This window comes from Poecilia formosa, unplaced genomic scaffold (genome assembly GCF_000485575.1).
Source record: "Poecilia formosa unplaced genomic scaffold, Poecilia_formosa-5.1.2 Scaffold70, whole genome shotgun sequence".
NCBI lineage: Eukaryota > Metazoa > Chordata > Actinopteri > Cyprinodontiformes > Poeciliidae > Poecilia > Poecilia formosa.
Window position 1 is genome coordinate 2,439,664 of NW_006800009.1, and position 17,386 is coordinate 2,457,049.

The following is a 17,386-nucleotide window of genomic DNA, read 5'->3' on the forward strand; positions in this document are numbered from 1 at the left end:
TATATATATATATATATATATATTCTAATAATCATACTTTCGTTAATCAATCATTGCCTTTTCAAGTTTGAAAATAAATAAAATATTGGATGATTATTTTCAACTTTAAGTTGGGTTAGTTGTTTCTAAACAACATGACTTCAATGCCATGTTATCATGACAACCCACATGGCTTATCTGCGTTTCTCAGTCCCTCCCCGTCCTTTCAGCTGGTACAAGTAAGGTTCTGTCTGCCGTAAAGTTGAGCTTAAGCTTGAAAATGTTGATGAGCCACAATGTTGAAGGTGAAAGTTGTTGGAAAACAATTCACTTTTGTGTCCTTTAGGAGGAAGCCACGTCTTATCCTAACAGACGTCTTGAAGACAGAACCGGGTAAGGATTATATAGAGAGGATAAAAATGAGTAGAAACAACAGACAGTGGTCCAGTCCTCGACAGGATAATGGCCGACGCAAAGAGGAAGACGTCCGCTGCAGAGAAACGAGGTCCAGTCAGACGGATGACAAGAGCAAGAATGTAACTGATGAAGGCAAACGGAGGACCTCCACCTCTCAGAGGTACGCTGACGTTTTTAAAATTATTACCTCGAATGTTTCTAACTTCGGTTCGAGGGCAAGAATCACATTGTTAATCCACATATTCGTCAATTAATTTTACCATTTTGTAATAACTTACTTTCTCTTTGTCACTATGGAAAAGAAAATCGGACCCATGAACTTAATAGTTTATACTTTTGGAATTTAGATATTTTGGGTGAATTATGGAGAAAAATAATCATTAATCTTATGTATATTTTAATACAAGTCTGTATTTATTGTTAAATATTTAATATTACACTCCATATATTATTGATTTTGGTTCTTGTTTTTATCACTTGACGAAATGAAACCTGATCAAACCAGATATAACTCTTAAGCAGTCCTGTGCTGCTGCTTGCCATTTATTTAAGGTAAAAAATAAAATAAAATAAAAAAACTCATAAAATCCTCAGTTTTCTCTGTGGGTGAGAACTGACACATGATCTGTGTGAAACGCCTCATGGCTCACATCTGCTTTTTGAAACAACTCAAATTGTTTCGTTTCTTCTTTGTTTCGCTGTTAGTTAATGCAGATGTTCAGCAGTTTCATAAGGAAAGGTCACGTTTGTATTTGTTCCCTGAGTAAATATTTTCATTTTAAGATCATTTCATGTTTGGTCTATGCTAAGCATGGGTAGAATGGAGTTTTCCACAACACACTTTTTTTCAGAGGAGTTTATTTCACCATTTGGTACAAAATGTATGGAAACAACAACAAAAGAAAATAACAATGATTGGAATTTTGAGATTCTAAAACATACTTTTTTTTTTTTGCACAAAAATGGACAACAAAAGAGGGAATTAGTCTTTACAAAAGTGGTTCATTTTTTTTAGTCATAAGTTTGTGGTAACTTTTAAATAGACTTTGGTTGTAATGTGGTGGATAAAATGTACTGAGGATAATTCTGGGTGTTTTTATCTTTATAGACCAACAACTAGAATCAGAAAACCACAAAACACTGAAGAGGAAGCCAACGAAGAAAACCAAGATATCAAAGAAGTGATAACCGGCAAAGTCAATGACAAGAAAGATGAGACGTTTGCGGAGGTTGTAGGTGGGTCTTCATTATCTGTGTTATGTTAACAGTGTGTAGATTTCAAATTTTCATTGTGAAGTGTAGCCCTTAAAATTCCCTACCCTTCCTTGTTGGTTACTGCTGAAATAAATTCTTAACAAGAGAAACTCACGGTCTGCTGGGCTACAAAAGCAACTTAGTGGGATAATGAGGGTTTCAACATTGAAGCTTTTTCCAGCTTCATAAATGTAGGCCATTTAAGCTGTCTACATGAACTGTGAAACGTAAAACGTGAACAAAATTACAGATGTCAAAGGATATTTTACTTCCAAGAAGATTTTGTTCTGACATTATAAAACATTGTTAAAGGAGCATCATATTTGAAATAATTTATATTTTCTGATGTATCAAAAAATAAAAAAATTAATTAAAATGATCCATACCTTTCTCAATAATCAATTAAAACATCTTTATTGGCTTCAGCATTTAAACACCTTATAACTGCTGAGCAGCTTTTTGATATTTACACTGGCATTTTAACTGTCATAATGAGCTTCCTCTGGGGTTATGGGTAAGTTTGGATTTGATGCCTCTAGTTTTGGGTTCTGTTTTTATCCAAGCAGGTATAGGTGAAAGCCACTGTCAGGTTTATTAGGCATTTTGTGTAAGAATAGAGCAGAAAACTGCAACACAGGGGACAATGTGTTGCTCCATTGTTGTTTTGTTTTTTGTTTTATTTTTTATTAAAGGACAGAAGAAGTGCAAACATATTTACAAGACAGTGAGAACTAGCTCTTCGGCAAGTTACTGTGAGAGACCGACATCAAGCCGTTTCCAGACAAAGCCTATAAGCGTTATAGGAAGTAACCTAGCCATAAGCTTGACACAATCATGAAACGTTCGATTGCAGTAAAATTTTTCACTACAGTTCATATTTCTGCCCCTTTTTCCATCTCTTTCACAGAAACAGAAATAAGTAGTAGCTTCCTTTAGAATATCTTTGTTAACAAAGAACGCGAGAGAAGAGAGATCAGGAAAACGCAAAGCTGTTTATACTGGCCTCATGTGGGTAGGATGCAAATTTTTTGCAAATATTCCATGTTTGTTGGTGCGGCTTTCCCTTTATGGCGCCAAGCAGCTCAGTGAAAACATGTGTTCAGATAAAATTATTGAAAGGTAAGCAAAAGGGAAGACCTCGTTAAAAAGGCAGGTGCAAGAACTTCAGTTATCTGGACCTGGTTTGGGTTTAAACTAGGACTGTCAAGATTAATGCATGCAAGTAATCTGATAAATTTTACATGCAAATATTATATAATGCAGATTAATCACATGGCCTTTTTTGACCTAAAAGGCTGTCTCTCGCAGAGGGTTGCATAGTTCACAGCATCAAGTTCTTGTACTGTGGTCAGCAATTTGTGCCAATTATTTATATCCCCTGCACAATTATGTCAGCACTACCAGTCTGAATTGTTGTTATTCCAAATTCTGACTCTGTCATTTGAATCTTTGAGCAAAAATCAAGACTCATAAGATTAGGCAATGGTTTTTCACTCTATCGTTCCAATTTTGAGTGTGTGTGAATCAGGAGTGTCCAAAGTCATAAAGTTAAACTCCAGCAAGTCGCCTTCACCACGTCTACCGGCTGAATTCAAAGGAGATAAACACATAAATAATACAAAAATGAATTAAACTGGTGTACCTAATAAACTGGACGGTGCATCTAGTCATCCAGTTAAAATGAAAAACTGCTGCACTACAACAACCTTTGAAAGAAAACATCAAAATGTTTGTTTTGTTTTGGTTCGAAAACTGTAACTAATGAGAGAAACTGCATGCTGGATCTACTTGAAGCTAAATATTTTAAATAAAAATCAGAAAAAAACAAAAGCTGACAAGGAGGAAGAGGTGGGCCAAGACCCAGGAAGAGCTGGTGCTTATCATCCTGTCAGAGGACGAGATCCAGGTGTTTTCTGGTCCAATCAGCACCAATTACCTGCTGCTGTGAAACACAACAAATGACATCAGGCCACAAAACCATGTGTATGTTTAACTTGACTTCAGCCAAATCTTTTATTCATTTATTTTGAATGATCAGAAATGTTATTTTTTTATGTTCCACCTTAGATGAAAGCGTTTCTGTCTCTCATGCAGACTGTGGGTTGTCACTGAGCTGGGAGCCAGCTGGGGATATATCGGCCTCCGAGGAGATTTCCGCAGATTTCACGATAGACAACTTGACTGGATCAGAAGATATGCAGCACAGTTTGGTATGTACAAGTTTTTAAAACTGAAAATAAGTTGAGTCTGTGCTTACTGAGATCTCTGGTGGAAACTAAATGTATTGGAACCTCTGGCTTAATTAGCTAAATAGAAACCACACTTGTGAACCTTATGCAAATTGTCTGCTGCCAGCTTTGCATGTCCAAGGCCTTTCCAGAATGCTTTCATACCATTCATTCTATGTTTTTTCTTAGTTTTATTTTTGTTTAGGAGCGGTCCAATATAATGTTTTATTTATGATGTCTGGATGTTAAATACTTGAAAGCTCTCACCCCAGTCCATGGACCCACACTTGATCAGTCTGTGCTCAACCTAACGTTTGTCACACTGATCACAACATGGTTCTGTTTGAGCTGCTGCTTACTTCACTGCTGCCTTGAAATGCGCTTTGAGACAAAGTTCACGTTGTTAATACAGAGGAAGTGATGTTCTGCTTTAATGCCTCTTGGCAAAAGCATCCCGGACACAGGTTACCTCCTGAAACCACCTGAACCGTGGTGTGTTTTAGCACGTCTCGTGCTGCCAGCAGGTCTGATGGCAAGTGGAAAACAAGCAAACGGTGTCCTGTTAAATCCAAGACGGGCACACATATTTGGAAATTATTGGTGGAGAAAAATCAAAATATTTTAAATTAATTTCTTCTCTAAAAGCAGCTACAGACAGCCCACAAATTGTCGTCATTTTTTCCGCTGTTTTCAAGCAGTTTCAGCTAAATTAGTTGCTGGTCATATAAACTCTTCTACTTGGCTCTTGGTTTTTTTACGCCTCTGTATACTAATCATTAATTCCTGTTTTAATTTTTTGATGCTCTTTTAGTATTTTATGTGGACTTTCTTCAAGTTAATTTTTAACTTTGTTTAGTTAGTATGGATGGTAGGTTGAACTCTGTTCTAAAATGTAAACAAGTTTATAAACAAGTTTTAGATTTTTATTTTTCTTAGAACAATTCTTTTCTGCGTCATTTGCCGTACATGACAGAAAACGTCAAGCGTGCCGTTTTATGTAACGTCTCCATTATTTTACAGGTGAAACGGTTTATTAAAGTGTTTTTTAAATAGTCCTCATTGTTGAACTTGAATAAGTCCTTACTCTCTTACAGAAGCGTAAAAGGAAGGATCCCGGCCTGCAGTGTAACGGGACGAGCAGCCCTAAACGTCAGTGTGACATCGTGCTTTTTCAAACCGAAGAAGCAGGAAAAGACGGAGAACAGGTCCCGGTGTCTGTCGGTCATTGGGAAGACAGCGGAGACGACGTAGATCTAGAGAATATAGACCGTTGTATTGTACAGTTCACTGTTGGAGGAGAAGATGTCCCAGTCATCCCTGAAGGCATCATTTTCAGCAACAAGCTAAGCTTATTGGCCGCAACTGAGACCAGCACATCTGATCCCAGTGAGTTAGCAAATATGTTATAGATAATTCTCAGAACTTATCTTTTTTTTTTTTTTTAGTTTATTTTAGTCAGGTATTGAGTGGCATTTGGACCAAACTTTCTAAGCATAAGCGGCTTATATTTGTCAGATTTAAGGATGCACATGTGGATGAGAAGTCAGACTACCGTAGATACCGACTGTCGACCGACTTTTTAAAGTAACCTGGACAAAAGTATTAATTTTGAATAAAGGGTTAAACATATTTAAGCTTTTTAAAGGCAGCTACCTTAAATGTCTCCTTCTGTTAACATTTTAGTCTCCTCTTTTGTTTACTTCAATCTGCTGTTTTATTTCTGCATCCAGCCTCTGGTTACAAGCTTCTGACTGAATTACAGCTCATTTTCCCAAGATGCCATTTCAAATAAGTAGTAGAAACACTAAGGAAATTAATTTAAAATGTTCCCCCCTATTTCAGTTGTGCTGTCCAGTGACGACGAAGAGAACAATGACGATTCTAAATGTCGCAGCAAATTGGTCGGAGAAATGGCCTCTGAGGTCGACGCAGTCGTGTATAGAAACTCCTCGAAGGAAGCTGCGTCCCAGCAGGAGAAGGCTTTAGACGCAGAGGACATGCAGGTTGGTGCAGCAGCTTTCATTCAGTCCATGCTTCCTCTGTGCAGGAAGGACGCTTCATGTGTACAGCTTAAGATGATTTTGGAATGGTTTTTTTAAAGACTTTACAACTTGAATCAAAAAAAGTTGTATCTGATCTGACCTGCATATCAGATAAACCTTTTTTTTTTTTTACTAAATCTTGACATTTTGAAGCTATAATTATGTCATAAAACAACTGTCTTTAGCCAGGAAGTAAGCGGCAACTTTTCCGATTGTCCCACTGAAGTTTTCCATCTCTTAACATCTGAAGAAACAAAGAACTTGGCATTTTTTAAGTTTTTAAGGTTGATCTGGATTGCCTGTATAGTGCCATGGGGGCTTGATTGCATTGTAAAATTCCCCTCTTCAAATGGACTGAATTAAGGCTGTCGTGATTCCTCGAATGACTCAAGTACCTCGATTATTAAAATTCCTTGAGGAAAAATAATCTGCCTCGAAGCTTCGTTAAGTTACGTTTTATTATTTAGCGCGCGGTGTTCCGCCCGGGTCATTATCATGGCCGGGTTCTTATCGTTTTCGGGGCAGCAATACGCATCCTTAAACTGCTGCCTGGAGGGCGGCAGCTTTTATAAATGTCTGGGCAAAGTGAGAGTTCATCTATTACATTGACTGAAGATGAATACTAAAAACTGGAGTATAGACATTTTTACAAGCGCATTTGTGAGGTTGCCTCTTTATTATAAAATTGAATATAGTTTCATATTTTTGTATAATTTCTCTTCAGGTTAACTTAGAAAGTGGGCTATTGTTGTTACAGGTTAATTTTCAAAAATTCAGAAAAGCTAGGGATGCTTAAATATGAAAAATTGGACTGATGTAATATTGGACCTGCTAATCGCTGATCAAAGTCGATCAAGAGATTTTGGTGCATAAAGAATTTGGACTGATTGCATCTTCAGTCTTCTAACATGTTTGCACAATACTGTCTGAAATATTAAAGTCCCAGTTCCTTTAAAAACACAGCTGTGTATTCATATCATAAAAAATTGTCTCTGTAAAGAGCTGAGATGATGGATTAGACACCAGTGTTTTAATGAAACTTTTAAATTTAATTTTCCTCCATAATCTTTGTAACATCACCACCGTATGGGTTTAAGTAATCTGCATGGTGCGCAGTATGTTCTTCTGTCATTTGTGTGTTCACCACTAGATGGCGGCAAAGTAATGAATTAAAGAGGTTTTGGAAAACTGCAATGTTAAAATGCAAACCCAACGCAGGTCTTTGTGCCTCTGGTAAATCAGGACGTGATAATTATTTGATCATAACTTTGTTTCTTTGCTGTTCAGGTTTTGCAGCTGCTGATTGAAGAGAATCCACCTTCAGCACCAGGTTCTCCTGCCTGTGAGGTGGACTACTCCTCTTTGAGCGTGCCTTTTGTGTCCTTATACTGCGGCTGTTACAAAGTAAAATCAGCTGGAGGCCTCATGGTAAATCCAGTGGAATAATCCTGAGAGATTTTTACATTCAGTTTCTGTTTCATAAATTGAGTAACAGTTTCTTTCTTTCCCTTTACAGATTTCAAAACATAAGGTTATCATGCCACTTAAAGGTAACTTTTGTATTTTTTTTTTTTTGATCCATGCAACTGATGATAGTCTGTCCCTCGTCATTCAAACTTCTTCCCTTAATTCATGACTTGTACCATGACTCCTTTGTTCGTGTCCCTTTAAGCTGGTTGTATTGGCCTTTGTTTGTCAGGCTTACCTGTGACCTTTGCTCCAAATTGTTTCAACCTTGCCAGTAAAGGAACCTGTTTTATCTCCTTCTGGTCAAGCTGTCTGGGTCCCATCTTAGTGGTCTATTTTAGTTAATTGTCTTTGTTCTCGTGGATTCGAACTTTTAAGACCCCACCATCACTTTCGGCTGAATATGAAATATATTCAGTTTTTTTAACCGTATCAGTTAATGCGTCTAGGGACATTTCATTGATATGATTAACTATTTAAGGCATTTATTTTGGGGGGCGGGGGATTAATCAGAAATCCCTCAATAAGTAAAGTAAAGCAACAGTGTTGCTGCTTGAATTGGCATTTAAAAGCAATAATTCTTATTTTATTTATTTTTTTGAACATCGGGAGGTTTTACTGTCTCTATGTAGGATCACGGGTTGCTTGGGGTGTATAAAGAGTAAAACAAGTTGTTTTGTTTTTTATTTTACCAAATACTTATTACAAGTTTCTGCATGGCTACACACTCGTAATTAAGAACTATAAACCAATATCATATTGCCAGGCTCAGTAGCTGAAATGTTATCTGCACATGTTCAACGTTGGTTATGTTGAGGAGAAGATGCACATCTTCTACTGATGTATTTGTAAATGCAATAAAACGGTAAAAACAGCAACTTAATATTTTAAAAATGTTTGTCTTCGCCAGTTCTCCAACAATGAATTGCATTGTGTACTGAGAAGGAACAATCCTATCAGGACGTCTTGTCCCAGACGTTGATGTTTAACATCGGGCATCTGCTCAAGATCTTATTAAAGGGAATAAATCAAATGGCATTTATTTGCCTGAAAACTCGGTAGCTTTAAAGTTTTTATCTGTAGCAGACTTAACTAACTTACTAGTTAGCCAGGACTTAGCAGTTTGTTCTCCTTTTGTTTTTCTTGTTGTAGTTCTAGAAAATAGTTTGGGGAAAACTTACTGAGTACAATGTTTTACCACTTTTAAACTTGGTGTTTTGCTTTGAACGTCATAAAATTTAATGAGTTGAGTTTCAGCCGCTCTCGCCACGGCTCTGTTGCACAGAATGCAAAGCAGGTCACATGACGCTGAGTCACAGGCCAACAAATCAACAGGTGTTGGAGTTGAGTTGGATCAGGGATCATTTAAAATGAATACTTGGATCTTATCTAAAAGATGAGAATTTTTTTTCTCTTTTTTTGTTCAGTTTAACCCAAAGATTGTATTTGTGCACGATTGAAATTTTAAACTATGTTTAAAATTGATTTATCTGGCCTGATCCCTTCCTGTCCTCAGGCACAGGTGAGCAGCTGAGTTTTGAGCGCAAAGAGCTGAGGAGGTACAGCGTCTGGGATCAGCAGGAGCTGGAGGCTCGAGAAATCCACTTTGGAGACGAGGATCCTTCACCGCCTGGCGTCATGCTGTTCTTTGTGTCAGAAGCTGCTGCTGCTGCTATACACCAGGAACTTTATCAAATGTGTGTTAGTGAAGATGGACCCATATTCTCTGGTGAGAAGGGAGGAAGATGGAAAAAATAGTTTATGAGCATGTAGTTTATTGGCTGATATTTATTTATTTGATAAATGAATGTTTCGTTTTGCCAGGAAAAGCCAGCCCCTTCATCCTGCTGACTCTCAAAGATCCTTTGGAGGGAATGGAAGGAGCTTTGCTTCGCTCCGTGTTGGACATCGACTGCATCAACAGGATGACGCACGAAAACAGCATCGCAAACAACGGCGTCGGACTGAGCAGTTTATTGGACATTGATGCTCCAGTGCTTTCCATGGATGAAAGTATTAAGCTAATGACAAGAACTGGAGTGGACTCGCATCTGCTCTCCATACTTGGAATTAAGAGCTCAGACTCTGATGTGAGCGTGGGCCTGGACAGTTCTCACTACGAGGACGAAATCCCCACCGCCCACATCTGGGTGGACACAAACTGTGAGAAAGACGAGGAGCAGGACCTCGACATGGCGGCAGAAGATGGTGAGACGGAGGCCGAACCAAAGGAGGACCAGGAGGATGAAGAACCAAAGACTCCCTCTGATGTAAGTCGTTTCTAACTCTTTTTTTTTTAATTCACTTCTTTTTGAAATAGTCTGAATGTTTAGAAGGTTCTTGCACCTTGGTATGATTTCTGAAGAAATAAGAGATGTTTGCAGGTTATTTGTTTTTAGGACTTTCTTTACACCTTTTAAAATATTTCAAATTGGTATTTTGTGCTTTGACATTTTGAGACTTAAATTTTTGCTGCAACTTTTCCTTTCGTCTTAAATGTTTTGTACAGAGATGATGCATTTTGTACCTTTAACACCTTTTAGATTTGCTTGGAAACTTCAAATCTGCTCAGAACTTGGAAACATTCAAAGATTTTAATCCTTTAAGTATCAGCTTTATTTCATTACTAAAATGGAGGTTAGACTTTAATGGTTACATATGGATTTGTCAAAAAATTCTCAACAAAATTGGCTTGAATATATTTTTTGTAGTGTCAGATACTTGTAGCACTTTGTGGTAAAATGCACCTCTTATAATTGTATTACCAAACCATGAATTCTAAAATGTTAGCAATTCGTTTAGAAGAAAAGTAGTAAAAACTGGGAATATTCATTGTCGTCCACCAGATTCAGAGTAATGAAATCTTTGTAACGTCTCCTTTCACCAACAGGGTGTCCAGATGGAGTATCTGGTTTTACAGAAGAGCACTACTGCAATTTCTTTTGCGACTGTTGAATGAATTTGAGTGTTTCTCCTGCTGCCTCATATGGCATTGCTTAAAAAGCTCAGTATTAAAAGAAATTGTATCCATCACGTCCTAAACAAGCTAAACGATTTGGTATTCGAATGGCTGAAATGACACAAAAATGACAGTGTTAGTATTAGTGGATGTTTTATAGTTTTCTGGTGATGCTGTCAGGTTTTTTTTTTACCTGTTATTTTTTGAAACAATTCACCCTAAGGTCATTTTAAAGTTGTAAGTTTGAAAGCCTCTAATTGGATGCATTTACTCCCACAGAGCAAAAAGGAGGAAGCCAGGCCTGTGTACACAGTTTGCCATCATAGAAAAAATGGATCCTACTCTGTATCGCTCTGTAAACCTGATTCCAAATGGAGTAAATATAAGCATCGGGGACTGACTCAAAGGCAAGTGACACGACTCCCTTTACATCCTTATGTTGTCTGGTAAAAACAAGTATGTCTGCTGCTGCTTTCTAATTGGAGTGTGTGTTAATTTGATTATGAATAGATGCTACAGCTCTGCAGTCTAAAGTTGTAAAAGCAAACTACTGATCTTTGTTTTTATTCATAGGTTAATACAGTTTCCTCCACCACCGTTGAAAGGGGGAATAACTGTGACATTGGAAGATCTGCAGTGCCTTGATAGTGGGCAGTACCTCAACGATGTCATCATTGATTTTTACCTGAAGTAAGTGAAAGTTTGGCCTGTCGGGTGATTTTTTTATTTATTTATTTTTTTGTGGTGAAAACCTCTCTGAATCAGCCATTGTGTGATGTGTATATATATATTTTTAAACAGATACCTTATCCAGAATGCATCTGCTGCTATTTCTAAGCGCTCCCACATCTTCAGCAGCTTTTTCTACAAGCAGCTGACGCGCCGGGACAACGCCAGCGAAGGAGGCAACAACGACTTGTAAGGGAACCGGTGTTACATATTTAGACTAAAAGACTTATGTCTGGAAAATTTAAACATAATTTGCAAGGTATTATTTAACTCCCTGAAAGATTTCATGAACTCCTTTTAGGAGTATTTGTTTTTAAGAAGGTAAGAAGTTGCCCAGTTCTTTGCGTGGCCAACAATTTCTATAAACTGAATGTAACTGAAGCATTTTTTTTTTTAGCAGTTATTTAATGAAATTGTTTAGATCGTCTAAGAGCTTTGAATTGTTTCTCTGGCAGCTAAATAGAGAAAAATTTGCATTTGTGGCAAATCTCATACAAGCTATCAATAAAAATCTGATTGCCTTTGCTAGAAAACCAAAACTCTTACATTTAGGCAACTTAAGAGAAAGAGGCAGACGTTCTATTAAATCAACTAAAATATTTCACCAGACATAAAATCGAACATCTTTCATGGCCATCTCAGTCCTAAATCCAATATAAAATCTGAGGTCGTCTGATGAGGACATAAGAGTCGTCTCTGGATGATCTGCAGAGATTGTCCAGAGGAACGGCACTCTGTAAGCTCCAACTGTGTGAGAAAACTGAGTGTGTGTGAGAAAACTAAGTGATGCTCTATTGACACAAAGATATTGTCCAAACTTTTACCTGTGCCAGTAAGTAATCATTTTTCACTACTGAATAGATTTAGTCAAGACAAAGGTCGAGGTTTTTCTACATAATTTAGTTTACGATTATGCTGCCGCACTAACAAAAATGCCTTTATTTCAACGCTTGCTATACATTTAAAGCTTATGTTGTATATTTTTAGTTTTTTCTGTCTGTTATGAATATGAACGGTTTTCTAACTTCTGTTTAAAATAGACTCGGTTGTCAGAGGCAGAGGCGGCACCAGCGAGTGAAAACGTGGACCCGGCATGTGGACATCTTTGACAAGGACTTCCTGTTTGTGCCTGTTAATCAAGAGTAAGCACAAAACTCACGAGGCCTGTGTTTGACTTCCTTTTGTGTACAATGTGTGACCTGCTGCTGTACTTTTTTCTCTGTCCAGAGCTCACTGGTATTTAGTTGTTGTTTGCTTTCCTGGGCTTGAAGAAACTCAGATGGTGGACTGGGTGGGAGAGTCGCAGGGTCAAGATGAGGCCCAACAATGTAAAAGCTCTAATGATCATTCAGAAATCCTGGTGAGACTAGACCCCAGTGACGGTATGGAAACAGAGACAGGTAGGCAGGCACACCTGTACTGGGATCAGTATAATAATGAGGCAGTGAGAACCTGCTGAAGCCAGATTGATTTTTCTTTTATTTTTTTATTTTTATTGTTTGTTTTTTAGAAAACGGTCAGGATGAAGTGGCCAAAGACCCTCCGCCTCCTTGTCCAGTTGTAAGAACAAACTTTATTGTGCTCAACAGAAATGTTTTCTAATTTCTAAAAAAAAATTAATTTTCCACAATTTACCCGATATTGTCTTTTTTTCTGTGTAGACTTGCACAGAACATACATGTGTGAGACGGACCGTTTGCAGAAGGTGAGTTTCTCTGCCACCTCAGCAACACCTCAACATGCAGAGCAGTTTGTCATACAATTATTAACTATAATGCGTTTAATATTTTCCAGTTTGGTTTTTCTCCAGAGGCTTTTTGTGTCTTTCACTTTTCATATTTTGCATTTTGTTCCTAATGTTGTATTGTACTAAACACTTTTGTTGCTATGTTAACATTAGCTCCTGATTAGGACAGTAGAAACATTTTTCATGAAGAAAAGTTCTAAGAAAAGTAGCTTGTTTTGGTTTTATTGAACAGGTCGACTTTGATTTTGTTCTTTGATATGTTAGTATATCTAAGAAGCAGCACAGTTGAAAGCTGGGTGAGAACTGTGATCACAGGTTGGCTCATCTTTCTCCTGCAGGCCGTGTATTCTCATCATGGATTCTCTCAAACTTTCTTCCCACGAGCGGATCTGCAAACTCTTACGGGAGTAAGTTGAACACTTTAAACCTACAGTGAAGGTGTTTGTGAGTAGATGGGTGAGGGAAGGGAAGCTTTTCTGTCCTACAATCAGACATAAACAGGTTAACTTTGCTAAACACTGACACTTTAACTAGACTCTTGTGATCTCATAAGACTAACATTGAAGGTTTTGATAAAAACACCAAAGGCATCCAATGTAAGTCAAAAAGATTTTCTTTCACCATGATGGAGGTTCTGTGATGTGTGGACTTGTCCCTCTTCACTGCCTGGCGCCATCAACTCTTTGGACAACTGTTTTAAATAAATCTGGTTCAATTTGTCAAAAGATGATAACGGATCCTTGAAAATGATGTTTTATCAGATCGGCACAGAAGTTCTTCACCTGGCGCGAAATTTACTTTCATTTATAACAATCTGGGCACAAACCTGAATAACGTGGCTGAATTTCTTCATCAGCATGTGATCCAGGTCTGAATGAGCCATTCGTTTGACTCGGGCATCTTGGAGAAGGGATGTGTGGGGGAATCCGTGATCTAGAGAAATTGTAACAAATGATGGGTTCTTTCTCCTCGTGATATTTTGCTGCAACTGCTTCTAAGCATGTTTTTGTTTCCTACTGTGTAAATCTTCTAGTCAAAGTTTGGGGTTAAGAAAAAAAAAAAGTCCAGTGTGGGTTTACATTTCTGCAATAAACAATTATCAGGGATATTTGCCAGGAGATTTTGTTGCTGTGTGTTGAGCTGATTCGTGTGTGTGTGTGTGTGTGTGTGTGCGTGCGTGTGTGTGCTCTCTCCAGGTACTTGCAGTCAGAATTTGAGGTTCGTCGTGGATCATCAAGGGAGTTCGGTTTAGATCAGATGAAAAGCTCACATTGTCAAGTTCCACTTCAGGATAACAGCAGTGACTGTGGCCTTTACCTCCTTCAATATGTTGAGTGTTTTTTAAAGGTAAAAAGCTTAACTTTATGGCCCTTAATTTTATTGGATAATCTGATATGCTTTAAGAATATGTCATGCTTTTTGTTTTTTTTTTTGTTTTTTTTTTTAAAGGTGAGCTCATAAAATGATTTGTTGTTCCGCAGGACCCTGTGGTGCATTTTGATTTACCTCTGCAGCTGCAAAAATGGTTCTCCCGCCAGGTGGTTCGGAAGAAACGGGACGAAATCCGAAACCTGATCCTTAACATTTACCGGCATCAAAACATGGACAGTAAAAACACATGAAGTAGCTCTGCTGCTCAGCGAATCACATTCCTGAAGTCATTATAGAGCATTGCTCATAATGAGCAAAAGACATTTTATTTCAGTGTAAACTGGAACACGTTTCTCTGAACATGACTCTTTCAGCCCATGTCTTTAACCAAACCAATAACCATAACTCAAATATTTGGTAAGTAGAAATCAAAAATGTTTGTTCATCCCACCAATTAAGGCCTAAAGATTTACAAACTCTGACAGGTTGCTGACTTTTTTTTTTCTTTTTTCCCCCCCAAATGCTCAGTTGACTTTTATAAAAATTTGTATTTAAAAAATTAAGCAGAAGCTGTATTTAAATATTGGTTTGAAAGTGAAAACAGGACAGTGTTGGAGCGTAGCTCACGAAGAAAAATTGAGCAATTGGAGTTAGTTGACCTGCTTCGTTGACCATTGTTGATCTTACGTGCGTTGGGTTTGTTCGAGTTAAAGATGATCTGATTATTGTGATGGGATTATTCCATCTGTTTACCAAGATTTAAACCTCTGGATTGTAACAAGGAAGGAAACGATTCAGTCACATCTATGCTGTGAAGCAAAACATTTATTCTCTGTGCACAAGAAAACCCAACACTGGTCCCACATGACATAAATTACACCCACTTACCGCTCGGCTTCATTATCTCTACAGTAGGGTTAATATATATATACATATATATATATATGTGTGTGTGTATATATATATATATAGGTATAGATTTTACAATTGACGACATGAAGTTGAACTTGTTCTCTTGCGGTCAAAAAATTGTTAAAAGCATTAAAATCCCAACTTGGTGACATTGGTTCAATTTGCTGTTTAGATGAGATTTTTAAAACTTCACTTTAGCCCCAGTTTGCTGCCTTTACTGCTGTTTGAGTTTGTCATAAGACTCCTAATTTTATTTTATTTCATTTTGTTTTTCCACATTCTGGCTTTTTGTTTTATATTTATATTTTTAACTCGACATCTGTAATTGAATTAGTTGTTTAGGATGAATGTGTGTGATGAACATCAGTTAGCTCATTCCCAGAATGCAGTTTGGTTTCTGTTGTGCATTAAAGCTTCTTGAACAAACTAAATACGACTGTTTGGTATTTTTGATTTGAAATGAGCAAAACCCAGTTTTGCTCAAATCTGTGGATTTAAAGAAATCCACAGATTTAAGAGTATTCTTTTGCTTAATAGTTTTCCCAAGCTTTGCAAACGTCCCCCCCCCCCAATAGTTTTTGATCGTTGTTTACATGCACTGCACTGTGGCAAATTGAATTCTTTAGCTCCCTTTAGCCAAAACGTGTTTACATTGTAGTGCTTGCTGGAATAATCTGCCAAGTGTTACATGGTCGGGTATATTTAGTCCGTCTGATTTGAAGATCTGCCTACTGAACTGTGCCATCCATTTAACTAAAACATTTGTCTTGCAAAAGTTTTCGAACTCCAACATTACTCACATCTTCTAGGACAAACACAAAGTCGTCGGTATATTTTATTAAGGTCTGATGTGAAAGACTAAAAATTGTGCCCAACATGAAATGTGGGAAGAAAAAGATTTTCTTTCAGATCTGAACTTTTTTTAATGCCTTTTATATAAAATCTGGGTCAACCAGTTGCTTTGGGAAGCCACGAAACTGGTAGAAGTGAATAAGAACATATCTGTCATCGATTTCAAGGTGTTTGTGACTTGTGCGCTCAAAACAATCGGGGAGAGTTGTAAGAGTGTTGAACGTTGCATCTCTTATTAGACCAAAACTGGGCTGAAAATTGTTACCCTACTTTGAGAGACCATGTTTGGTGAACAGCTCACCATCACGAATGCAGCAATAATTTGCAAAGATTGGGTAAATGTCAGTCTTTAGCTGCAACACTTGCAGCACAGAGTGTTGATTCTGGTGTATTTGCCTGATAATACTTCTACTAACACCGTCTGACCTAATGCCAGGTCCGTGGCAGAAAACATTTAAAATCGCTCTAATTGGGTAAAAAGAGTGGTGAAATATTAAATCATGTCCGAAGTTTGAGTACAAAATAGTGAAAAAAGTTAGTGGTGGTTTACATATTTGTATTTATCCATGATAAATCCAAACTTCTACCAGTTACTTTTTGGAGAACGTACTTCTCTGCTCTTTTATTTTTAATTGCATGTGTATGATGACTACTTAAAGCCAAGAAGGGACTGATCTGTTTCACACAAGCAGGATAAAATCTACAAGAAGGGTTAGGCCCAAGTCGGGGAGATTTTAGTTATTTTAATTTAGAAAAAAGTGTATTAACTTATAGACTCTCAATTATTCTTGCTTTATTTGTTTTATGGCGTGTTTAGATTGAAATATAGTGGATTTGATGCGTTTTCCAAAAGGCTCGAACGAGCCTTTGTTGAAATAACGGCACCTTAAACACACACACCTCTCTCATTCTCAAAGATAACCCTCCTCCTGCAGCTTTCTGCTTCATTCTCTCTTTGCCCCTCACCGTTTGTCCTCCCTTCACAGCTTTGCTCCAGTAACTTCTTGACGAGTTTTTCTAACAGGCTTAAAAACAACAGGATTAGAGAGAATTAAAAAATCCCCTTCTCTCTACAGGCCATCTGCCTGTCCACCTGAGCCAGGGGCTGGACTCTCAGCACGGTGACACGCACACGCACACCTTTCTGCCACACAGTGAACCAAACCAGGGACGGGCTCTATTGTCAAATGCTTTCTCATCATTATTGGTCTTCCTTTGGCTTTGGAGAGTTTTGAACTATGCAAACTCTTATGCAGCTATGTCGTCACTCGAGAGGAAAGACATGTCTTCTTGATCCCTTTCCGAGTCCACGGATTTAAACCCAATCACGGATTTAACATGAGCAGCGCTTCCTGGAGAAGTGTGTTCTTTTGTGCTCTCTTTAGCCTCACAGTCATAATTTTGAGCAGACTCTCAGGTAAGGAATTGG

The 17,386-nt window shown here is 37.8% G+C and overlaps 2 protein-coding genes across 5 annotated transcripts in view; both read left to right on the forward strand.

Moving 5' to 3' along the window:
• Positions 1 to 14,671, forward strand: part of LOC103140393 (SUMO specific peptidase 7) — a 19,707-nt gene extending 5,036 nt beyond the window's left edge. For 2 of the 3 annotated variants that reach the window (XM_007555539.2, XM_016673130.1), the window contains 19 exons: positions 326 to 556; positions 1,505 to 1,632; positions 3,745 to 3,860; positions 4,973 to 5,264; positions 5,721 to 5,881; positions 7,208 to 7,348; positions 7,437 to 7,470; positions 8,904 to 9,116; positions 9,212 to 9,657; positions 10,626 to 10,753; positions 10,920 to 11,036; positions 11,148 to 11,264; positions 12,116 to 12,217; positions 12,303 to 12,475; positions 12,586 to 12,635; positions 12,737 to 12,780; positions 13,161 to 13,229; positions 14,019 to 14,169; positions 14,304 to 14,671. In XM_007555539.2, the coding sequence (XP_007555601.1) occupies positions 326 to 556; positions 1,505 to 1,632; positions 3,745 to 3,860; positions 4,973 to 5,264; positions 5,721 to 5,881; positions 7,208 to 7,348; positions 7,437 to 7,470; positions 8,904 to 9,116; positions 9,212 to 9,657; positions 10,626 to 10,753; positions 10,920 to 11,036; positions 11,148 to 11,264; positions 12,116 to 12,217; positions 12,303 to 12,475; positions 12,586 to 12,635; positions 12,737 to 12,780; positions 13,161 to 13,229; positions 14,019 to 14,169; positions 14,304 to 14,444 (2,854 nt within the window). In that variant the 3' untranslated portion in view covers positions 14,445 to 14,671. Of the gene's footprint in view, positions 1 to 325; positions 557 to 1,504; positions 1,633 to 3,424; positions 3,634 to 3,744; positions 3,861 to 4,972; positions 5,265 to 5,720; positions 5,882 to 7,207; positions 7,349 to 7,436; positions 7,471 to 8,903; positions 9,117 to 9,211; positions 9,658 to 10,625; positions 10,754 to 10,919; positions 11,037 to 11,147; positions 11,265 to 12,115; positions 12,218 to 12,302; positions 12,476 to 12,585; positions 12,636 to 12,736; positions 12,781 to 13,160; positions 13,230 to 14,018; positions 14,170 to 14,303 lie in introns of those variants that run through there. The other variant, XM_007555540.2, reaches the window with a different exon arrangement.
• A 2,211-nt stretch (positions 14,672 to 16,882) lies between these two features.
• Positions 16,883 to 17,386, forward strand: part of LOC103140394 (interphotoreceptor matrix proteoglycan 2-like) — a 31,414-nt gene continuing 30,910 nt past the window's right edge. For both annotated transcript variants that reach the window (XM_016673074.1, XM_016673075.1), the window contains exon 1: positions 16,883 to 17,374. In XM_016673074.1, the coding sequence (XP_016528560.1) occupies positions 17,296 to 17,374 (79 nt within the window). In that variant the 5' untranslated portion in view covers positions 16,883 to 17,295. The remainder of the gene's footprint in view (positions 17,375 to 17,386) is intronic.